The sequence below is a fragment of the Tiliqua scincoides genome, chromosome 1 (assembly GCF_035046505.1).
Source record: "Tiliqua scincoides isolate rTilSci1 chromosome 1, rTilSci1.hap2, whole genome shotgun sequence".
NCBI lineage: Eukaryota > Metazoa > Chordata > Lepidosauria > Squamata > Scincidae > Tiliqua > Tiliqua scincoides.
Window position 1 is genome coordinate 5,525,886 of NC_089821.1, and position 25,172 is coordinate 5,551,057.

At 45.7% G+C, this 25,172-nt stretch overlaps 1 protein-coding gene across 2 annotated transcripts in view; it reads left to right on the forward strand.

The window, feature by feature from the left end:
• The window catches only part of PRKD1 (protein kinase D1), a 62,913-nt gene that overhangs the window by 16,893 nt on the left and 20,848 nt on the right, over window positions 1-25,172 (forward strand). The window contains exons 3-8 of one of the 2 annotated variants that reach the window (XM_066614441.1): window positions 1,277-1,437; window positions 7,944-7,967; window positions 14,706-14,916; window positions 16,348-16,425; window positions 21,174-21,375; window positions 23,624-23,747. In XM_066614441.1, the coding sequence (XP_066470538.1) occupies window positions 1,277-1,437; window positions 7,944-7,967; window positions 14,706-14,916; window positions 16,348-16,425; window positions 21,174-21,375; window positions 23,624-23,747 (800 nt within the window). The remainder of the gene's footprint in view (window positions 1-1,276; window positions 1,438-7,943; window positions 7,968-14,705; window positions 14,917-16,347; window positions 16,426-21,173; window positions 21,376-23,623; window positions 23,748-25,172) is intronic. The other variant, XM_066614450.1, reaches the window with a different exon arrangement.

Sequence of the window (25,172 nt, forward strand, 5' to 3'; positions counted from 1 at the left end):
ACCTCCACTGCCTTGTGGCTACATCCAGTTGTGGAAGAGGCTTCAGGAGTCAACCTCGAGGCAAAAACTCGAGTGCCTCGAGTCCCTGAGGCAGTTCATGGCTGAACACAGTCACGTTCTGGCAACTCCTGTGACGCCGCTGGAACCAACCGTATTGGCTTCTGCCTTTCCATTGGACCATTTCAGCATCATGGAGAGGGGGGATTTGCTGCATGGTAACGGTCTATCCTCCATATCTACTTTACCCAGGCTTTGCGCACTGGAGAGGGCACTCTGTTCCAGAACCACTATTCAGAGCACGATACCATAGTCTTCCGAGACTGAAGGATGCCAAAAAGTTGCGTTAGCATTGGAGGTTTGATGGTTTGATGGTGCAGTTTGCACCAGCAGTTGTGGCTCATCCATTACCTGGACCTACCTGGGCTACAGTGGCAAGCATCCAAGGACATACACCATATACCTTCCTGCTCCGATAGGTGTTTCAGCAGTAGGATCTCCTTACCTGTGGTTTACCTCCTTACCTCCTTACCTCCTTACCTCCTTACCATTGGTGCATTTCAGTATCCATGGATGCCAAACCCATGACTGGAAGGCCTCAGAAGGCCTCTCAATGCAACTGGAAGCCACTTCTGGTCATATTCAGGAGGTCCTCCGAGGGCAACCTGTGGATATAATTATCCATAGAATTTGGTATCTGTGGGAATCCTGGAATGGATATTCTGTGGCTACCAAGGAATAAATGAATAGGATTGCACCATTACAAAGCAAACCTATCCTGTCTTAGTGTGTTTGTTTTGTAATTCACCATTAAATGGAACAGATCGCCAAGAGAGGTGGTGGAGTGGAACAGATTGCCGAGAGAGGAGATGGATTCTCCCTCACTGGAGATATTCAAGCAGAGGCTAGACAAGCACCTGTTGGAGCTGCTCTAAGCTTAGAGCAGGAAATGCAGTGGGTTGGACTAGATGACCTATTAGGCCTCTTCCAACTCTATGATTCTATGCAGTGGGTTGGACTAGATGACCTATTAGGCCTCTTCCAACTCTATGATTCTATGCAGTGGGGTTGAACTAGATGACCTATTAGGCCTCTTCCAACTCTATGATTCTATGAAATATTCTTCAACTCTCTGCAATTTCCTTTTTCAAAAGCAGAATTTCAAGAAAGAAGGTCCATTCAGGATTGTATCTTTGCCAATCGCTAGCTCCGATTGTGAATATTATTTATTTTATACTGACATAGTTTGTAACAATGTGTTTTTTTTTTTCCCATTCAGGGTGTGGCCTAAATTATCACAAGAGATGTGCATTTAAAATTCCGAACAACTGCAGTTGTGTCCGAAAGAGGCGACTTTCCAATGTGTCCTTAACGGGGCTCAGTAATATCAGGACAGTATCTGCCGAACTTTCACCGACTGCTCCAGATGAAGCTCTCCTGGTACAAAGTTCCTAATATTATTAGATTATCAATATTATTCTAATAGTATTCTAAAAATAGTATGCATAAAAATGTTCATGAACATATCCGGGCACTTGATTCTCTTGTCTGGTCTGAGGGTATCTTTGCACATGTAACTTCCCTGTTATTCTTAACTTTCAACCACATATACATTCAAATCTTTCTGGTGCTCATGGAGTAGTATGTCATCAAACAGGTTTTTACATGGTAGGCCCATCTATACTGTACTTATTTCCAATTATAAATGCTTTACACAAGCAACTTTGGTGGTGGTGAACAGTGGCATAGCCAGAGGGGGTGCAAAACACTAAGTTTTGCTGGGAGCCTCACCACAGAGTGCAAGGCGCTGTTTCTCCTCCCCTTCAGAGCCAGACATACATCCTAACCTACAATTTGTTACGTCTAGGGGAACTCCAGGTTGCGCATGGAGCTGTCATGCATGCAAGTGGTTCTAACCCATTCACTTAATTATATAGCATAGGGTGCAATCCTGACCAATTTTCCAGCACTGTGGTAAGGGCAATGCAGCTCCGAGGTAAGGGAACAAACATCCCCTTACTTTGAGGAGGCCTCCGTGAGTGTTCCCCAACTGCAGGATGCAGCACATGTCCCATTGACACAGCTATGTCAGTGCTGGAAAGTGGGTTAGGATTTGGGCCATAATCTTGTGTTTAGATCATGGTATATAGAGCTCCAGATATAGGAAAGAGCCACTGTCTTCGCTGAAATGAATAGCAAAGCCTGTTCTGTGCGCACATAAAATACGTATGATGCTTTGGGTTGAATAAAAGCACTTGAAGATATGTAGGTACATCTCCCTGCTTCCCCCCCCCCCCCATTCAGTAAAATTTAAGTATTATTGTATTGTATTGGCAACCTTCAGTCTCGAAAGACTATGGTATCGCGCTCTGAAAGGTGGTTCTGGCACAGCGTCTAGTGTGGCTGAAAAGGCCAATCCGGGAGTGACAATCCCTTCCACACCGGGAGCAAGTGCAGTCTGTCCCTGGTCTGTCTCCCTGGCTATGGGCCTTCCTTCTTTGCCTCTTAGCCTCAGACTGTTGGCCAAGTGTCTCTTCAAACTGGGAAAGGCCATGCTGCACAGCCTGCCTCCAAGCGGGCCGCTCAGAGGCCAGGGTTTCCCACTTGTTGAGGTCCATCCCTTAAGGCCTTCAGATCCCTCTTGCAGATGTCCTTGTATCGCAGCTGTGGTCTGCCTGTAGGGCGCTTTCCTTGCACGAGTTCTCCATAGAGGAGATCCTTTGGGATCCGGCCATCATCCATTCTCACGACATGACCAAGCCAACGCAGGCGTCTCTGTTTCAGCAGTGAATACATGCTAGGGATTCCAGCACGTTCCAGGACTGTGTTGTTTGGAACTTTGTCCTGCCAGGTGATGCCAAGGATGCGTCGGAGGCAGCGCATGTGGAAAGCGCTCAGTTTCCTCTCCTGTTGTGAGCGAAGAGTCCATGACTCGCTGCAGTACAGAAGTGTACTCAGGACGCAAGCTCTGTAGACCTGGATCTTGGTATGTTCCGTCAGCTTCTTGTTGGACCAGACTCTCTTTGTGAGTCTGGAAAACGTGGTAGCTGCTTTACCGATGCGCTTGTTTAGCTCGGTATCGAGAGAATGAGTGTCGGAGATCGTTGAGCCAAGGTACACAAAGTCATGGACAACCTCCAGTTCATGCTCAGAGATTGTAATGCAGGGAGGTGAGTCCACATCCTGAACCATGACCTGTGTTTTCTTCAGGCTGATTGTCAGTCCAAAATCTTGGCAGGCCTTGCTAAAACGATCCATGAGCTGCTGGAGATCTTTGGCAGAGTGGGTAGTGACAGCTGCATCGTCGGCAAAGAGGAAGTCACGCAGACATTTCAGCTGGACTTTGGATTTTGCTCTCAGTCTGGAGAGGTTGAAGAGCTTTCCGTCTGATCTGGTCCGGAGATAGATGCCTTCTGTTGCAGTTCCAAAGGCCTGCTTCAGCAGGACAGTGAAGAAAATCCCAAACAAGGTTGGTGCAAGAACACAGCCCTGCTTCACTCTGCTTCGGATGTCAAAAGGGTCTGATGTGGAGCCATCGAAGACAACAGTGCCCTTCATGTCCTTGTGGAAAGATCTGATGATGCTGAGGAGCCTGGGTGGACATCCAATCTTGGGGAGAATCTTGAAGAGGCCATCTCTGCTGACCAGGTCGAAAGCCTTTGTGAGATCTATGAAGGCTATAAAGAGTGGCTGTCGTTGTTCTCTGCATTTCTCCTGCAGTTGTCTAAGGGAGAATACCATATCAGTGGTGGACCTGTTGGCTCGGAATCCACACTGCGATTCTGGATAGACGCTCTCTGCAAGTACCTGGAGCCTCTTTAGTACAACTCGGGCAAACAGCTTTCCTACAACGCTAAGGAGAGAGATGCCGCGGTAGTTGTTGCAGTCACCCCTGTCACCTTTGTTCTTGTACAGCGTGATGATGTTTGCATCCCTCATGTCTTGAGGTACTCCACCTTCTCTCCAGCAGAGACAGAGGATTTCATGCAGCTCAGTGACGATGATCTCTTTGCAGCATTTTAGGACTTCAGCAGGGATGCTGTCTTTTCCAGGTGCCTTGCCAAAGGCAAGGGAGTCCAGGGCCACGTGAAGTTCTTCTAGGGTTGGTTCACTGTCAAGCTCTTCCAGCACAGGCAGGCACTCAATGTTGTTCAGTGCTTCTTCGGTGACTACATTTTCTCTGGAATATAGCTCAGAGTAGTGCTGCACCCAGCGTTCCATCTGCTGCACCCGATCCTGGATGACCTCGCCTGTGGCAGACTTCAGAGGGGCAATTTTCTTCTGTGTTGGACCTAGGGCCTGCTTGATACCATCATACATCCCCTTGATGTTGCCCGTGTCAGCTGCTATCTGTATCTTGGAACAGAGCTGGAGCCAGTAGTCGTTAGCACATCTCCTGGCAGTCTGTTGGACTTTGCTGCGAGCAGTTCGGAGGACCTGCAGGTTGCGCTCACTGGGACAGGCCTTGTATGCTGCTTGAGCTCTCCTCTTTTCCTCAATGACTGGTGTCAACTCCTCAGAGTGGGCTTCAAACCAGTCTGCCGCCTTGTTGGTCTTCTTGCCGAATATGGACAAGGCGGTGTTGTAAACGGTATTCTTGAAATGTTCCCATCTGTTGGATGCGTTTGCGTCGGCCGGGCCTGGAAGAGATTCCTCAAGCGCTTGTGCAAATTCCTCCACTTTTCTCTGATCCCGGCGTCTTGCTGGTATCAATGCGAGGTCTTCCTTCCTTTTTCGTGTGATACAGTCGCTTTGTTTGCAGTTTCACTCTGCTGCACACCAGGGAGTGGTCAGTGTCGCAGGCAGCACCATGATAACTGCGTGTGATCTTGATGCTGGAAGGCTGGAGCGTCTGGTGAGGATCAGGTCGAGCTGGTGCCAGTGCTTTGATCTTGGATGTCTCCAAGAGACTCTATGTTGGGGCTTTGTGTTGAAGAACGTGTTGCTGACACAGAGACCGTGATGACAGCAAAACTCTAGCAGGCGTTGGCCATTTTCGTTCATCCTCCCAGTGCCAAACTGACCTAAGCAAGTGGGCCATGAACTGTTATCAGCACCAACTCTAGCATTGAAATCGCCGAGGATGAACAATGGCTCTTTTACAGGGATTTTCTTGACAGTGGTGGCCAGGTCATCATAGAATTTGTCTTTGGCTTCTGCTGGAGACGACAGAGTCGGTGCATAAGCACTGATGAGAGTGATAGGTCCTGCTGATGACTGGAGCTGCAGGGACAAAATTCTTTCACTTCCCACAGTAGGTGGGATGATGGATTTCAGCAGGGTATTTCTGACCGCAAAGCCAACGCCATGTTCCCTGGTTTCGTTTGGTGGTTTTCCCTGCCAGAAAAATGAGAAATTTCTCTCCTTGACAGATCCGGAATCTGGCAGCCTAGTCTCTTGAAGGGCGACGATGTCCATCTGCAGTCTGCTCAGCAACATGTCAATGACAGCTGTTTTGCGTGCGTCGTCTATTTCTTGCAGGTCATCAGAGAAGCCAGGTGTCATTGTCCTAACGTTCCAGGTGCCCAGCTTTAGGGCAGTAGTTTTCTGTTTTCTGTTGCATGGTGCAGAGTTGTCGATCCGCTTGTCGGTTTTCACCCTAAACCCCATGCACCCCATGAGGTTAACGGACCGTGGCGAGGCAACACCTTACTGGCTGGGGACTGCCCAGCTTAAGGCGGGCGGTAGCTGCCCAATGAGATGCAATGATCTCTCCCACCGTCGGAAGCAGCCCCTGGCGTCATGCTCTACGCCAATCGAGCAAAGACTTATAACCGGTAAACTGCTGCTTCCCGTGTTGTGCCGACGCCGTACGGCGAAGTTGGAGTGTCCTCTCCAGTGCGCGAAGCCTGGGTAAAGAAGGTATGGAGGATAGGCTGTTACCCATGCAGCAAATCCCCCCTCTCCACGTCGCTGGAATGGTCCAATGGAAAGGCAGAAGCCAATACGGTTGGTTCCAGCGGCGTCGCAGGAGTTGCCAGAACGTGACTGTGTTCAGCCATGAACTGCCTAAGGGACTCCGGCTCCTGATTTTGCCTCGAGGTTGACTCCTGAAGCCTTTTCCAGAACTGGATGTAGCCACAAGGCAGTGGAGGTTTGAGGTCAGAGTTTCCTTCTCTTAGATGAGCTGCCTTCCTAGGCTGACGAGTCCCATCTACCCGTTTTAAGTATTAAAATTTTAATTTTAATTTTATTTAATTTTATTTAAAATTTTAACCCGTTTTAAAATTTAAGTATGAAAATGTGTTTATGCTGTAATAAACTGGTTGCCACAGTGAACAAGAGTTACCCCCTAACTTTACCTTACTTAGGGCGCAATCCTAACCCATTTTCCTGCATTGACATAGGGGCAATGCAACTTTGAGGTAAAGGAACAAATATTGCCATACCTTGAGGAGGGCTCCATAACTGTCCCCCCTACTGCGGGATGCAGCACATGCCCCACTGGCACAGCTATGCCAGTGCTGGAAAGTTGGTTAAGATTGCGCCCTTAGTGTTAGCCACATGTATCACGTAAGACGTCAAACACATATAGCTTGAGATGTTACATTAATAACAATGACAGGTGTGTGCTTTTTAAGAAATTCAAATATAAACATTTCTGTTAAACTTTCAGGCGTTTGGAAAAGCAATTGCTTCAAGATCCCAAAATGCTCTTGCAGGAGCATTTATCTCCCATGCATATTTTTAATGCTTGTGTTTTACCAAATGTAACTTTTTAAGCCATTTTGTTTTTTTGAGTTGCATTCCAGATATGGGCTGTAATGTCCATTAAACTGAGTCTGTTTGTAATATGTCAGCACTAAAAAGCCTCAGGAAGAATTATGAATACCCCACTGTCCTAGCAATAAATCTGAAGAATACAAGGGGGGAAAAAACCTCTTCGAAGTAGCTTCTGTGGTTTTAATTGCTGTGCAAATAGTAACTTACTACTTAGCTACAGATATACCAACTGCTGTAGCAACCTGGTGGCTAGAGAGAGGGCTTAAGCTTCAATAAACAGTTTATCATAGAGTTGTTGCCAGAATCCTACTGCACAATGCTTTCTGAAAGCCTATTAGTGAGTAGAGGCTTGAGCGCAGACCTGGGTCCAAATCTCCTACATAGCTACAATGTGTTGATTTGGTATGTCACTATCTTTCTCCAGTTAGACGAAAGAAGGAATAGTAATGATGTTATTCCAAAGAATTAATATGAAGATGAAGAGGACCATAGCTTGAAGGGAAATACTGGTCTACCCTCTTTACCCACAGGTTCCGAAACTGTGGATTTGACTCACTGTGGGTTTCAGACCCTCAGTGGAGGGCCTCCCCTGATCTCCTGCACGCAACTGGAGATGTTCTCTGTCCATGTTCAAAAGGCTTTCTGAGGTTCGGAGAGGCCATCCTCTCTGGGCCTCAGAACACCTCTGGATATGACTGCAGAACATCTCCTGACGTGTCCAGAGGTCCTATTAGAACCAACCCACAGATTTGCATATCCACAGGTTTTGGTACCTGCAGGAACAGATACCCTGTAAATATTGAGCTCCAATTATAAATGCTTTTCTTGAAATCCCATCAAGGCAATACAAAATAATTAAATATTAACATCCCTGTTCCGAATATGAATCATTTCCTCTTTTTTTAAAAAAATCAATGCTCCTTTCGACCTTATTGATGTCTTTAGGTTGCAAAATTCATTTTGTAGCAGAAGGTCCAAGACAGGGAATTCTCTCGAATCCGACTCCCCGTAACCAAACATATTAACTGCAGTGATGAGTATTTCTTACAGAAGAATGTCAATTTGTATAACAGAAGTATGTGCCCATTAATGGCACTGAGTAATTTTGTATGCAATTATTGAGACTTAAAGCAAGTACTTAACTTGCTTCCCCAAGTAATATGACCTTATGTTTTCTTTTCTTGTTCCGTTTGCGTCTCCCGCCGGTGCTTGTCTTCACCTAGATTCCTGGAAGCCCTAGCTTTGAGGTAGGTAATTTATGTGGCTCTTTATTGCAGCATCTTGCCTAAAGATATTGGAGATTCAGCCTTTCTAATTTCTAAGAGACGTCTTGCGTTCCTTTAAAAAAAAAAAATCTGAAGAACTGGACCTACCCTTTGATCTGAAAATGTGTTTTCGTCTTCAAATTGAGACTCATAATTTTCCTTGTAGCAAATGGCATTACTTCAGAAATTCAGCACAAGGCCATAATTGTGCAGTGGTTCAGCTGGGGTGAACACCATTGGTTTAGTATGCTTCCTATTCTGACACTTGCTATGTCAGCAAATAAGTGCTTAGAATGATATCTGTGACACAGATATCTATGCAGTATTGATATCTTTTTTGGCACAGCCAATACACAATGCATTCTGTTTTCCGCCTTCTTAGAGGAGAGCTCAGAAATAGCCATGATTTATTTACAACAACAACAACAACAACAACAATAACAATAACAACAGGTATTTATATACCGCCTTTCTTGCTCTTTATTTAAGACTTTATTCAAGGCGGTTTACATAGGCAGGCATATCTAAATCCCTTATTAAATAGGGATTTTTACAATTGAGAGAAGGTTCTTTCTTTCAAGAACCACTACATTCAGGTGTTTCATTCTGATCTGGCTTCACATTCTGGCCTCCATCCTCCCACGCTCAGAGCAGATGGAATAGCTCGGCTTCAGCTTGTCAGCTGCTTCAAGGTCGCACGGTGCCGGTGGCCTCGAACTGGCGACCTCGTGGATGTTATCTTCAGGCAGACGGAGGCTCTACCCTCTAGACCAGACCTCCTGCCTTATTTATTTATTTATTTATTTGTTTGTTTGTTTATTTATTTATTTATTTATTTATTTTAAAAAACACAATATTCTTGCAGCAGAAAAACCAACAGGAAATGTCTGCCCTGGAAAGAAGGGAAGCAAAATCTTCTGGAAAGAAGAGGTACAGAGAAAAGAACAAGAAACAGTGGCTTAGCTAGAGGGGGGTTCAAAGCACTAAGTTTTTCAGGGAGCCTTACCGCAGCATGCAAGCAGCCCTCCCCCTCCTTTGGAGTCATTCTGGGCTGCAAGAGCAAAATGGAGACAACACATCCATTGTGCTCTTGCAGCCCAGGATGGCTCCGAAGGGGAGGACGGGGCCACTTGCACACCGTGGTGAGGCTGTCTGCAAAACTTAGTGCTTTGCACCCCCTCTAGCTATGCCACTGGCTAGAAATGTATACTACCTTAAAAAGGAGAGCTTCAGCCCTAGGTCTAGAATGTTTAGGGCCTATGTTGCTCAAGCAGCAATCCGTTAGTCACTTTTGGCAAAAAAGAGCAGTATATGTGGCAGAAGCAACCGTATCCTGGGTTCATAAGGCAAATGGATTGTGGATAACAGTGTGTTGATAGTCAGAATTCATGTATCACTTCAGCTTATCCATAGTGGGATGTGGGAAACAAAACTTCATCTATGTACCCTGGTAAGCATACTTTAAAACAAAATATAGTACTCCCCCCCCCCCCGTGGGGGATACAATCCAAGACCTACTGCAGGCGGCCAAAACAGCAGATAGTAGCAAACCCTATATACACTACTGTATTTGTAGATGGCGGGCTTTAAGACCCTTTAAGTGGCGTCCTGCCTGAGTGATGGGCTGGTTGTCTGCTTCCGTGTTTACAGCTGCCAAAGCTTCTCTGGACTAGAGGGAGCCATTGGCTGAGGGGCTGCAATCTACTTTTGAGGAGGAAGGAAGGAAGGAAGGAAGAACTTTCTGTAAGAACATAAGAACAGCCCCGCTGGATCAGGCCATGGACCCATCTAGTCCAGCTTCCTGTATCTCATAGCCGCCCACCAAATGCCCCAGGGAGCACACAAGACAACAAGGGACCTGCAAGGCTTTCTGGGAATTGTAGTTAAGAACATAAGAAGAACCCCGCTGGATCAGGCCATGGACCCATCTAGTCTAGCTTCCTGTATCTCACAGCCACCCACCAAATGCCCCAGGGAGCACACAAGACAACAAGGGACCTGCAAGGCTTCCTGGGAATTGTAGTTAAGAACATAAGAACAGCCCCATTGGCTCAGGCCAAAGGCCCATCTAGTCCAGCTTCCTGTATCTCACAGCCGCCCACCAAATGCCCCAGGGAGCACACAAGACAACAAGGGACCTGCAAGGCTTTCTGGGAATTGTAGTTAAGAACATAAGAACAGCCCCATTGGCTCAGGCCAAAGGCCCATCTAGTCCAGCTTCCTGTATCTCACAGCCGCCCACCAAATGCCCCAGGGAGCACACAAGACAACAAGGGACCTGCAAGGCTTCCTGGGAATTGTAGTTAAGAACATAAGAACAGCCCCATTGGCTCAGGCCAAAGGCCCATCTAGTCCAGCTTCCTGTATCTCACAGCCGCCCACCAAATGCCCCAGGGAGCACACAAGACAACAAGGGACCTGCAAGGCTTTCTGGGAATTGTAGTTAAGAACATAAGAAGAGCCCCACTGGATCAGGCCATAGGCCCATCTAGTCCAGCTTCCTGTATCTCACAGCCGCCCACCAAATGCCCCAGGGAGCACACCAGATAACAAGAGACCTGCAAGGCCTCCTGGGAATTGTAGTTAAGAACATAAGAACAGCCACGCTGGATCAGGCCATAGGCCCATCTAGTCCAGCTTCCTGTATCTCACAGCAGCCCACCAAATGCCCCAGGGAGCACACCAGGTAACAAGAAGACCTGCAAGGCTTCCTGGGAATTGTAGTTAAGAACATAAGAACAGCCCCACTGGATCAGGCCATAGGCCCATCTAGCCCAGCTTCCTGTATCTCACAGCGGCCCACCAAATGCCCCAGGGAGCACACCAGATAACAAGAGACCTGCAAGGCTTCCTGGGAATTGTAGTTAAGAACATAAGAACAGCCCCACTGGATCAGGCCATAGGCCCATCTAGCCCAGCTTCCTGTATCTCACAGCAGCCCACCAAATGCCCCAGGGAGCACACCTGATAACAAGAGACCTCATCCTGGTGCCCTCCCTTGCATCTGACATAGCCCATTTCTCAAATCAGGAGGTTGCACATGCACATCATGGCTTGTAACCAGTGATGGACTTTTCCTCCAAAAACTCGTCCAATCCCCTTTTAAAGGCATCTCGGCCAGATGCCATCACCACTTTCTGTGGCAAGGGGTTCCACAGGCTAATTACCTGCTGGGCAAAGAAATATTTCTGGAATTAAAAAAAACAACACATTTTTGATCCATGGATAACTGAACTGTGGATACTTATGGATATGGGGGGGGGGCTATTTTATGCATGTGCTATTTCAAATGTTAAAGGTTTGCATGTGTAGAATTAGGTGCTTGTCTCTTAACAACAACAAAACCCTCTGAACCCATGGTCCCATCCCAGTGGGTTGGAGCACTTGTAGTACAGTGGTAGATCACTTCTTTGTATATGTAAGGTCATAACGATCCTTGCATCTCTGGTTAAAGAGATCTTCGGCTGTATAATTGGGACTTTGATGGAGAGACTGGTATGTTGCTGCCAATCAGGCAATAATAATAATAATAATAATAACTTTATTTTTACCCCGCCTTTCTCCCCGAATGGACTCAAGGCGGCTTACAACAGATTAAAAACATAATTTAAAAACAAATAAAAATATATTAACACATCATAAAAAACATCATAAAAAACAGCAGTCAGAATAAAAAATAGGTAAAAAAGAGCATAGAGCAGCAGCAAGTCATAAAAGAATCAGGCCTGTAAGAAATATTAAAAGATGTTAAAAAGATGTTAAAAAGGCCGAGAACTCAGAAGGCTTGTTTAAACAGAAGGGTCTTCAGGCCTCGCTGAAAGGTCTCAAGAGAGGGAGCCATTCTTAAGTCAAGGGGAAGGGATTTCCATAGCGTTGGTGCCACTACTGAGAAGGCCCTATTTCTTGCAGCCGCCCCACGTACCTCCCTAGGCGGTGGCACTTGTAAAAAGGCCTTCTCTGATGACCTAAGAGGATGAGCCGGATTGTACGGGAGTAGGCGATCTCTAAGATACCCTGGCCCAGAGCAGTATAGGGCTTTAAAGGTCAATACCAGCACCTTGAATTGGGCCCGGAAACGAATGGGCAGCCAATGCAGCCACTGGAGAAGCAGACTGACAGAGTCAAACCGCCTACCTCCAGTGACCACACGGGCCGCCACATTCTGCACTAGTTGCAGTTTCCGAACCGTCTTCAAGGGCAGCCCCACATAAAGTGTGTTACAGTAATCTAATCTCGATGTCACCGATGCAAGGATCACCGTGGCCAGGTCTGCATGATCCAAGTACAGCCGCAGCTGGCGCACCAGCCGAAGCTGAGCGAAGGCTCCCCTAGCCACAGCCACCACCTGGGAATCCAGGAGCAGCTGCGAGTCCAGGTGGACCCCCAAGCTGCGGACCTGCTCCTTCAGAGGGAGTGCAACCCCATTCAGCGCAAGCCGATAGTCCAGCACCTGCATCGAGGATTTCCAAACCAGGAGAGCCTCTGTCTTATCCGGATTTAATTTCAGCTTGTTAGCCCCCATCAAGATCCTCACTGCCTCCAGACAGCGCTCCAGGCCCTCAACCGCCACCCTGGAGTCTGGAGAAAAGGAGAGATAGAGCTGGGTGTCATCGGCATATTGATGACACCCCACTCCAAAGCCCCGGATGACCTCTCCCAGCGGTTTCATATAGATGTTAAATAGCATGGGGGACAGAATTGAGCCCTGTGGCACCCCGCATCTCAAGGGCCGGGGTGTCGAACAGGCATCCCCCAGCACCACCACTAGACTAAACAAGTCAGTGCATTTGTACAAGAACGGTTTACAGAAGGCACAGAATTCTACTTCCTAGCTTCCACGTCCCAGTTTTGTAGGTCCTATGAAAACCTGTGCCAGGAGAAGGCACTTCTGTCTGGGAGGTGCTACCTGTGCCGACAGAGCACATATGGCAATGCCATGAACTTTTAAGATACCTCTCTGTAATTTCTTTCCTTTATTATTAATTATTCAGCATGGATGCGAGATACTGTCAATGTCAAGTGTAAACATTTACCTTTACTCCAGTGGCATAACTTGAAGGGGTGCAAAGCACTACGTTTTGCAGGGAGCCTCACCATAGCATGCAAGTGGCCCCAGCCCCTCCTCTTCAGAACCATTCCGGATGGGGGGAGCAAGATTTCCCAAACAGGAGAGGAAGGGGCCACTTGCCCACTGTGGTGAGACTCCCTGCAAAATTTAGTGCTTTGTACTCCCTCTAGCTATGCCACTGCCTTACTCAGACATTTCTTATAGCTTCAGTTAAGCTTGATGGGCGCACTTGCTGTACATTAAAGTTTTAACATTGGAAGTCAATATTGGAAACTCTGATTCTTCAGACAACGCTGAAGCATTTCACATTAAAAATAGCTATTGAACTGTATTGGAAAGAGTGGTGCATTGTTGTTTTCAGTCCCAAAAGTGCATGGACCATCTAATAATGATTTTGCTGGCGTTGGTTACTGCAAACAGCTTGGCAGCACTGCAGACATGTGCAACCTTCTTAGCACTTGTGAGAGGTGCATGAAATGCAGTAATTTGTCCAGTTAAGAGTGATATACTTGTTGAGAAATCATTGTGCTGGTTTGCTTTAGTGCCTGAATGATTGCTGGCTTCTGTAATTTCCATAGTGTAATCTAGTTAAGCAATTGTTTCCTGGTAAGTATCCAAGCTTTCAGAGTCAGGAATCTGGCTGGCTACCAGGAAAAAAAATAATTCGCATCTCTGTTTAACTAACCACCAGCACATTGAATGAAGAAGTTTGAGCCCAGTGCGAAACTATCAAATTTTACCAAGACTATCAAATTTTAGTTTTTGCAGGCATTTCCATGCACAATACCATCTTAATTTATTGAATTTACTGCAGAAAACTTTAGATTCTCTTTCCTGCATATTTCCATGATTATTTTACTATGATATTTACCATTTTACTACATAAATCGCTCTTGTTCAAAAGCAGAATATAAATATTTGTAGAAGTAGTATCTAAAACAAGACACAATTTGATGACTATCATCCAATTAAAGAAATTTTAGATTGATTGAATAAGTTGTAAATACTTGATTAATCAGTCAAGTTTACATAAATAGGTATGTGCCTGTCTGCCTGCCTGTCCAGCCATACGGATATGTATAGCCCACCTTTGTAACTCCAAAGAGGCTCCCAAGGTGGCTGACATCATTCAGAAAATATTGGTCTGAAACCCCATAGTGCTGGAAAAACATTTTGAACATAGCATTTTGATTTCCTCCAGATGTTTGTCCAATTCCCCTTTCAAAGGCATCTAGGCCAGATGCCATCACTGCATCCTGTGGCAAGGAGTTCCACAGACTAATGGCACGCTGGGAAAAGGAATATTCTCTTTTGTTTGTCCTAACTCTCCCGACACTCAATTTGAGTGGGTGTCCCCTGGTTCTGGTTTTGTGTGAGATGGAAAAGAGCATCTCTCTCTCCACTCTGTCCATCCCCTGCATAATTTTGTATGCCTCAATCATGTCTCCTCTGAGACACCTTTTTTCTAGACTGAAAAGAATGTCTAGTAATAACCAGGTGCAGAGATTTGCCAAATTGTAAGAGTGTTTTTTTTTTGGGGGGGGGGGGTGAATTTTCAATACAAAAGTTGCCGTGGGAGGGTACAGACTAGCCAATGAAAGATAGTGTTCACTCAGATGACTGTATCCTATCTCCATGTTTATTTATTTTAGCAGAAATCACCTCCAGAGCCATTTACTGGGAGAGAGAAGAGGTCTAATTCGCAGTCCTATATTGGGCGGCCCATTCAGCTTGACAAGATTTTGCTTTCCAAGGTTAAAGTGCCTCATAGTTTTGTGATCCATTCCTATACACGGCCAACCGTTTGTCAGTATTGTAAGAAGCTACTCAAGGGACTTTTTAGACAGGGTTTACAATGTAAAGGTAAGCGGTGCCTAAGTGAGCTCCATTCTGTGCATGTAAGAACTTAATAATCCATTTATTTTCAATCTGATTTTTTAAAAAAGTGTTTTGTTTGCCTCTTTGAAGCTTCTGAAACTCAGTGGGGTGTCTAGATAAGATTTCCAGTGAAGGGGTAGAAAACTATGGAGCATAGCTATTTGCACTGTCCATGACTAGGCCAGATGCCATCACTGCATCCTGTGGCAAGGAGTTCCACAGACTAATGGCACGTTGGGTAAAGAAATACAACGTTGGGTAGCACGTTGGCTACCTCAGAATGCCAGGTGCAAGGAAGGACACCAGAATGCTGGTCCTTGTTGTCCTGTGCACTTCCTGAGGAATGTGGTGGACCACTGTGAGACACAGGAAGCTGGACTAGATGGGCCCCCTTTGGCCTGATCCAGAGGAGGTCTTCTTATGTTCTTATGACTGACTTGCAAAACTAGAACGAGGCAATGCTATAATTCTACCAGACAGCAAATCCCATTGACCGCAGTGGAATTTGCTTCTGAATTAGCATGTGTAGGATGGCACTTAAACCATGGAAAATAGTAAATATTGCAGAATATATTATGTAAAATAAGGAAAGTTATGCAGAGAAAGTTTGCATTAATTTATTCAGATCACAAAATCCTTCTTTTAGAATTTTAATTTTGTCTAAAAGTCGATGTGATGAGGTGTACTGCGTACTGACATGATTCAAATGTAATGATAAACCATGGGTTGCTGCCATGTGTGGTAGTGTAGCTAGAGGGGTGCAAAGCACTAAGTTTTGCAGGTGCTTTAATGTTCTGTGCAAAGGGCCCCTCCCCTTCCCTTCGAAGCCATTCTCGGCGGTGAGAGCAAAACAGAGGAGTTCATCTCCTTTTGCTCTCGCAGCTGGAAATGGCTCTAAAGGGGAGGGCAGGGGACCCTTGCATACAGCGTTCAAGCACCCGCAAAACTTAGTTCTTTACCCCATGTAGCTGTGCTACTGGCCAGATGAATGACCCTAAAATGAGTCTCAGATGTATATATATCTGCATGTTGCGAGTCACTTTCTGGTTCAGGCAAACCATAGTTTGCTATTATTTCAGAACTAGCAAAGCCTGTGTTTACTTTGCAAACTGGGATGAAATATGGTTGATAGGCCTGATTTCTAAGCAAGAATAAATCACAGTTTGCAGATTGGGATGTAACAGAAGGGAAGGAAGGAACTGTTTGCAAGAAGGGAGTGTGGAAACCAGAGGCTCCTTCTAGGCTTATTTAATGTCTGCCAGCCCATGATTTGGTGTGTGGGCGTCTGAACTGAGCTAACACCTGAGTTGGCCCCAGGTGTAGTTATACCCAGAGGCCAACAGTTAATCATACTTGTCAATGTCATGCTGTAATATGTCATTGGGGAAAAAATTTCTGTATCTTCTCTTCAACTAGATTGCAAGTTCAACTGTCATAAACGCTGTGCTCCAAGAGTGCCCAATAATTGCCTTGGGGAAGTGGCCATTAATGGAGGTGAGTTTCCTCGAAGGCTGCAACAGTCTTGCTTCTGAACGCCTTGTGCAGAAAGAGCAAACACTTAGTAGTGGCTGAGAAGGGCCTTTGAAAAGAAACAAAAATTCGCAGGTTATATGGAAGGTAAGAGGAAACCATGTAATGGTATACACATTGCCTTCTCCGATAACCCTTGACTTGAACACTGAAATATTAATTGAGCATGAGCTGCCGATACTTTATTATGTGACTAAGGAAGCAACATCATTCTACCCTCCTAAGTAATAAAAGATGGAAAACAAATGTGCATCGAAGTCTGGAACAGCAGAGCATTTATTTTAAATAAACACACCCCAGTGTTCCTGTCATCTGGCAGCAAGAAAGTCAAGTGTGTGTGGGAAAGGCAAGCAGGGAGAGAGACTGAGATCCAAGTTCTTCTCTGGCTTGGATTCAAATCCACACCAGACTAGGGTTACCAGAACACTTGTCTTTTGTTTCAAGGAAGCATGATGAGCAGCTAGAAGGTCAGTGGTTCTCTAACATTTTAGTTCTGGCACTAAATTTTTTTTAATTTTTTAACTTTAGTCCCACTGGGACCACTTTTTTAAAATGACACCCTATAGGGTCCCACCTAGCTTTTAAAAAAAGGTGATCAAGAAATATTTATTTATCTATTTATTTATTTGCCAAAAACATGACCCATTTATCGTAATGTAGCAGCCCTAATGAATAGCCTCAAGGCTTGAGGGGCTTACAGCCCAATCATGAGCTTCCCAGTGCCCAGGACTGCAGTGGCGCCAAAATGTCTGCTGTGGCATGCTGTGGATGCCACACAGCTGCCAGCAGCTCCTGACATCATTCCGGGGGAAGGGGCAGAATAAAGCAGCCCCCTGTTGGGCTGGGAGACCTGATGCGGGGCTATGGATCAGTGGAGCTCAGCGGATCTCTCCAGCGGAGCCCACCCCCTCCCGTCCTGCCATGCTCCGCCCGCCATGCCACCCCCCTGCCCTCCCCCATGTCCCCACTCACCTGTGCGCCACATGGCCCTCACCCAGAGCTCCAGGAGGTGGCCCCCTATTCACTGACTGGTGCTGACTCCACACAAGCTTGCACTGAGCCTGCTCTGGGACTGGACCAGCCAAGACTGTCGCAGTGCCTTACAGCATGTTTGCAACAGTGCATACTGGTGCTGGGCCAGTGCACATTGCATAGGATCAGGCCCTTAGTAACGTGACCCAGCCTTCACCTGCCCCACTTCCTGTCATTGGAAAAAGACGCTCAAACATTTTTGTCCTTATATTTACACAGACTTGCAAACTGCAGCAGGCACAGCTTCTTGCAAATCCCAAAAGCTGAACTCTTTGCAGGGCAGTTAGCAGCTCTCTGATTTTTGAATAACCTCAGGGCTTGAGGCTATTAGTTTTCTGATCTTTCCCATCTTTCCCTTCTTTCCATCGCCCATGTTTTCATTGGAGGCTTTGCGGGGCCCACCAGAAATTGGCTCATGACCCACCAGGTGAATGGCCTGACCCACAGTTTGAGAAACACTGAGCTAGGTAATTTAGGAAACCTGAATTTTGGCAACATCCCTAATTATGAATTAGCAATACTATGTTTTGATTTTTAAAAAATCACTTTAGCCCAGTGGTACTCAAACTTTTCCGGCCAGTGGCTCCTTTGACCCCCGTGGCTGTTGGCCATGACTCCCCATCATGTTCCTGAGGGATGGAAGTGACATCATTAAACAAGAAGTGGCCAGAAATATTAACTATATTAAATATAATATTATAATAATATATTTATTATAATATAATATTAAATATATATTAACTATATTAATATTAATTATATTCATCATATTAATTAAATGCAGATCTTAAAAAGATATTATTAATACACAGCAATATACATGCTCCATAAATGATCAGCTGCTGATCACTGCAGGAGACAGGATGCTGGAGTAGGTAGATTTTGTCTGGTCCAGGAAGACTCATTTTTTTTTAACTTCGTAAGCATACCAACAGAATTGTTTTATCAAATGAACTTTGTGAACAACCAAGTCTGACCAACATCACACACACACACACCGCTGTGGACCCCAATCCAACTAGTCATTTCTCCCATTCTCCTTGGATAGGATTGAACCCTTTATTAATTTAATGAAATTGAATTTTTTTAGCAGCTGGTGGGGAAAACAAAAATAGACCTTGAAAATATATCAGAGCTGATAAGGGTTTGGTTAGGAAGCTGATTTGTCTCCTCTACTAGGAGATGCAGAGCTCAAGCCTACGCATGCCTACTCAGAAATAAGTCCTATTAGAGTCAATGGGGCTTACTCCCAGGAAAGTGTGGATAGGATTGGGCTGGCAATCACTTCATAGATGGCACTGTTCAATTTTGTGAATATTTCCCAGACCCGTCACTGTCATTGTGCAAACAGGCCTTTCTGTGAAAGCCGTCTCACACAGTTCAGTTGGGTCTGTGTTGCACGCAAAACCACTTTTCTTTCCCATTAGTGGTCTTTGTGACTGCCAGATAGATCCCTGCTTTGGGGGAAATCCCTCTCAGGAAACCACACGTGTGTGTGTGTGTGTGTGTGTGTGTGTGTGTGTTCTTTCACCTCAACAGCCATTTAAGGATCCTTGAAATGCTTCTGACAAGTTCCTTCCAAAGGAGGGAAATGAGATTACAAGTAAGGATCATTAGGGGAAAGGCTCAGTAATTTCCTCTTGGCCCAGAGCTTGCATCAGCTGATTGAAATAAGACTTTAACAAAATTGGCCCTTCCTACCCCAAAATGATGTTATTGCTGTGAAAGAAAATACAGTGACACACTCAACTGTCATGTGGTTTTAGATCCACTCCAAATGTGGAATTAAAATTATGTTTGCAAGACGGTTGTGGAGAAAGTCTTTCAGAGTTCTCTCACAAGTATTATATGCTGCCATTAATTCAGTGCTTCCTTTTAAACTTTTTCCTCTATGACACCTTAATTCTTTGGATATTTTTTTTTAAGTTTTATGTATGTTCTCAAAACAATCCATAGCTTTGCCTCCTCCATCTCTCTGCCCCCATTTCTCATATATTCTTGTCTTTCTGGAGGAGGCCTATCCTCCTCCCAGGCGTCAAAGCTCTATATGGCTCTCCTCAGTTCTGTAAGAGCTAAATAGCTGGCACAGATCCAAGTAGACCCATAGGGGCTGTTTGGCCCTGACACAGGGTAAGGGGCAACATTCCCTTACCCCGAGAAGACCTCCAGAATATATGGAGAACCTTTTGGTTCTCCAACACAACACTTGACTGCTGAAAGGTCTGTTCTTGTCAACAACACTGACCCATCAGAAGATGAACACTTCTACGAACTCTTCCTGAATATGCTGACATATTCTGAATATGTTGAAAGAATGATGGCCGGATCCCAAAGGATCTCCTCTATGGAGAACTCGTGCAAGGAAAGCGCCCTACAGGTAGACCACAGCTGCGATACAAGGACATCTGCAAGAGGGATCTGAAGGCCTTAGGGATGGACCTCAACAAGTGGGAAACCCTGGCCTCTGAGCGGCCCGCTTGGAGGCAGGCTGTGCCTTTCCCAGTTTGAAGAGACACTTTGCCAACAGTCTGAGGCTAAGAGGCAAAGAAGGAAGGCCCATAGCCAGGGAGACAGACCAGGGACAGACTGCACTTGCTCCCGGTGTGGAAGGGATTGTCACTCCCGGATTGGCCTTTTCAGCCACACTAGACGCTGTGCCAGAACCACCTTTCAGAGCGCGATACCATATTCCTTTGAGACTGAAGGTTGCCAATACTAATCTCTCTTTCCTAGCTACGAGAAATCTTGTTCCTCTCTGAAGCCACTAGCTTTACAGCCCAATCCTATGCATGTCTACTCAGAAGTAAGTCCCATTTGAGTCAATGGGGCTTACTCCCAGGAAAGTGTGGATAGGATTGGGCTGTTAATCCCTCATCTCCATCCTAGGATGCCTCAGAATGCCAGATGCAAGGGAGGGTACCAGGATGCAGGTCTCCTGTTGTGTGCTCCCTGAGGCGTTTGGTGGGCCACTGTGAGACACAGGAAGCTGGACTTAGATGGGCTTTTGGCCTGATCCAGTGGGGCTCTTCTTATATTCTTATCTGAAATGGAGATGGGCAACCCAATTCTATGGAGGCTACCACCCCATAGTACACTGGCACTCAAATGGCTACCACTGTATCCTGTGGGGCCAAGGAGGCAGCTGGAGGTCTTCTCGGGGTAAGGGAATGTTGGTTCCCTTACCCTGTGTCAGGGCCAAGCAGCCCCTATGGGTCTACTTGGATCTGTGCCAGCTATTTAGCTCTTACAGAACTGAGGAGAGCCATATAGAGCTTTGAGGCCTGGGAGGAGGGTAGGATCCAGTGGCAGCCTCTACTGCCATTCCCGTCCCACTACCTCAACTGCCCCCAAGCCACCCTCCCCCCCACCCACTTACACCTCCTCCCTGGCCCCATTCCATCCTCTCCCTACTTCCCCACTGCCTGGTGTTTCACAAGTGGTTCACAAAGGCCTCTCTGCTGGCGGCACTGGCCTCCCTGCATCTGCAGTGTGCTTTAGCATGTTTGCAAGCACATGTGTGCACATTCTGTTGTGCTAGCCAGCATAGAATCGGGCTGTAACGTTGCAGCCCTATATTCACTAGGCTTGTGATGTAAGTACGCATAACCCGTTTTCTGACGCACACCTCCCAGGATCTCGGTTGGAGCCATTCATATTAATGTGGTTTTCGAAACCTCCAGATTTGCTTAGCCCTGGTGCCGAGTCTGATGTGGTCATGGAAGAGGGAAGCGATGACAACGACAGCGAGAGAAACAGCAGCCTCTTAGATGAAATGGAAGAGTCTATGGCCCAGGATGCTGAGATGGCCATCCTGAACCAGAGTGACAATGGAGAAATGCAGGACGCCGATCTTGACCACGATGAGAGTAACAGAATGATCAGGTGAGCTTGCGCCTCGTGTGCAGCCTCTTGGCCTGTGTGCCTTGACTGTCAGCGCCATCCAGAGAAAGGTTGGTGCATCTCTAAAAATTCCACTCTTTTGAAACTTAGCATATGTTTCAAGAGACACAAAAACTTTAACTTAAAACTTACAGGGTTTCTTTAAAGAATATCATAACATTCTCATACAGGTCATATAGGTAAACAGCCCAGATCAGAGACTTGCACATCATCATAGCATTTCTTTGGTGCTAAGTTAATGCCACAGTTTGTAACAAATTCATGGATTATAGGTCTTTCAATGACCAGGGTATAATCAGGGTCAGGTACTACCTTAGGGGCATCAGGGGGTACACAATTTTTAAACACACACACACACACACACACACACACACACACACACACACACACACACACACACACACATCCTGTCCCAGAAATTGTCCCTGGGCCTCAGAAGACCACTTTTTCCACCTTGGGTCCACTCTCGAGGGATGTGGGTTGGCACCCCCTGAAGTAACCTGGGACAAAGTAACCTCCTTGCCCCCCCTTAGCTACACCACTGGTGGTGGTACCCAGTGTGTCCTCATGGGGAGGCAGAGGCATAATGGAAGACTCAGTTCATGGCCTTTCCCCCTGGGCCTCCAGTAATCTGATGCCAGCACTGCCAATAGAGGTGTTTGCTTCTTGTAAGTAAGATAGGATTACGGCCTAAGTCTTACTGAACACAGTGGGCTTACTTCTGAATAAAGTAACTAGCAATGTTTTCAGACATCTCTAGCTATTAGCACACAGACGTTGAACCTCATCAGTTTGTCATGAGATCCTGGGGGCAAGCAACAGGGGAGGATGGTTACATTTAAACATATAAAGCTACCTTTTCGGAGGCAGACCGTTGGTCTGTCTAGACATCTACCATCTACTCTGGCTGATAGAGGCTCTCCCAGCTCTCCAACTGAGATTGATCTTAATGCTTGCTACCTGATTATTTAACTGCATATACCACGGATTGAATCTGCAATGCAGACAAATTATGCTACATCATCCCCTGTTTAGAAGCTTCCCAAATGCATCAGGTCAGCAGCTGTTGGCAGCTGAATACTCTGTTAGATGGGAATTTGGTGCAACACGGCAGGGTGTTTCTTAGGTTGTGCTCTCATTGTATGTGCTCGTTTGTTGACGCATCCGATTTTAGATTTCTGTGCTGCTGTGAGATCAACTTATAAGGCCTGATATACTTTATTGATTCACTTCTCACAGCTTTTTGGTGGCAAATCGTTATAACTCTGATGAGATGACTTTTCCCATTTCTCTTGAAAGAGAGAGAGAGAGAGAGTGAGGGCCACAGAGAACACCCATTGCAAACAATAGTTCAGTAGTATATGAATGAAACAAGTAACAACTTGGTTTGTCTTGCATCAGGAAGGCTGTATTTTGTATTGCATTAAAATATTTGATTGCTTCAATTTACTGATTCATTTTTTAGTGATGGGACCATTGAGTCCTGGACAACTGTGCCCTGATCAACTGTGTCTAGTAAAATTGGACATTTCTGTTCTTTTTGCATCCTGGACATTTGTGTCCCAATATACGCATATTTATATTAGATATACATTTTTTATTTTTAATGGTAGGGTTAGGGCTAGGATAAGAGGCTTAAGATACAGGGCAGCCCTCGGTATGCACAGGGGTTCCATTCTTCCATGGTTACCAAAGTCTGTGAATGATCGAATCTGTGGAGTTCCGACCCCTGAACCCAAGTACTCCAGCCATGTCCAGAGGACCTTCCGAGGGCCAGGGATGCCTCCCCAGCCCCCAGGAGGCCTTCTGAGGCCTCCAGAAGGTTAAAAATAACCACATCTGACTTTTGATCAAAAACTGGATGTTTTAGTTGTTGGCCTTCTGGAGGCCTCAGAAGACCTTCTGAAGGCCAAGGAGGCATCCCCAGCCTTTAGAAGGTCCTCTGGAGGTGTCCGGAGTACAGCTCACATTTCCTTTGGAGGAAACAGGTTGGACGCACCTTTTTCAGAACCCACAAATGATCAAATCCATGGATTCTGAATCCACAAGTATCACGGGTCACCTCTCTAACATGAGGTTTGGTGGCAAGTTATGGTGGGATGCAAATGACCAAAATGCAAAAAAAAACAAAAACCCAGACATGAATGTTCAGGGACACCAATGACCGGGACATATTTGATCCAAGATGCAAATACTCTTGTACTTTATTTTTCTTTTCTTTTTTTAAAAGTCCTTCAGCAAGCAACAATATTCCATTAATGAGAGTGGTGCAATCGGTCAAGCATACAAAAAGGAGAAGTAGCACAGTCATGAAAGAGGGATGGATGGTTCATTACACGAGCAAAGACACTTTGGTAAGAAAGAAGTCCAGCAAAGAAATCTCTGAACTTCGCTAACCAGCATTCTGATCAAGGGACTCCCTTGTACTCTTGATGGTCAGAGAATGCAGTATATGCACCAAAGGCCTTGCAGAGAAGGAGTGTGTAGCTGCTGAATATCATACTGGGTGGATTTGCTTGTTTACGTAGCCTTGTTCACAAGACTAGAAATGGCTTTCTTTAAAGAAAAAAAAAAGTTACTCATGTACACTTGCTGCTTCTGTCTTTGAAGTTGAAAAATTCAATATGAACACCTCTTACGACTCAGCAAGATTTACTAGCTTTGACCGTCTTTATCTAGCTTTACTAGATTAGAGTCCAAACCCAATCTCCAAAGAGTTAGATTTATTATTGACAAACCATGGAATGTGAAATATTTCCGAGAAAACCAAATCAAAATGTGTCACTGTTATCAGAGGTGTTTGGAAAACAGCTGATGGTTGTTTTTTGGTTAGATAAAAAGGGAACTCAGAGCATTCCTTAAGCACATTTAGAATTATGAGGTTGTGTGGGATCAGAGGTGTAGTGTGGGACTCATAGAAATAGGAGAGGTGAACTTGGCTGGTTTCTTTCATATCTCTTGAAACTGGAGGTTAGTTCTGTTTTGTGTGATGTGGAGCATAAAGCAGAGTTCCCAAAGGTGTGTTGCAACTTACAAGGCCACGGGTCCTGTGGTTCATAAAAATGCTCCACAGAAACCTCAATCAATGCTCCTTTCTTCCAAAAACATGGGGGCCTATTTTGAAAGCCCATCCCCAGAGGTATATGAATCTGGATGGATTCCTGATGGCGCTAGGGGTCTTTCCTGCTGCTGCTATGTACAATACTACTGAGTCCTTGGTTGATCCCTAGAATGAGGAGGGCTATTGATACTGTTGCAAGTACTGAGAGGTCTTCCTAGTTGGGGAATCCTCAACAGGTCATCTGCCCACGCTAAATGGGTTGCACTCCCCTTGCTGAAAGGAGAGCAGGTGGCAGCTATAGCCAGGGGAGCATTTGCGCAGCTTCAACTGGTGTGCCAACTGCAACCATACCCGAGTTGCTGGGCACAATCAATATAGCCTCGATCTTCCACAATTTAGGAGGATCAGAGACTGTATACTATTCAACCGATGTCAGAAAGGGTCTTGTGTTGCTCTAAATGTAGATTAGCTATTGTGTGTGAATGTGAAAGGCACACCTAGACTCTGTCCAGGTGCACTCTTCCCTTATGCATTGCACCTAGTCCAGGGTTACCAAAGTGTGCACCAGGACACCTTAGACCATGGCACACTCACAGTGTACCGTCTTGGATCTCGCAAAATCTCTTAAAGAGCTCTTTAAGGTTTACTTATATATACAGATCTCTCTCTCTCTCCCTCCCACCCCACAACTTTTCCTTTTTTTCTGGTTAGAACATAA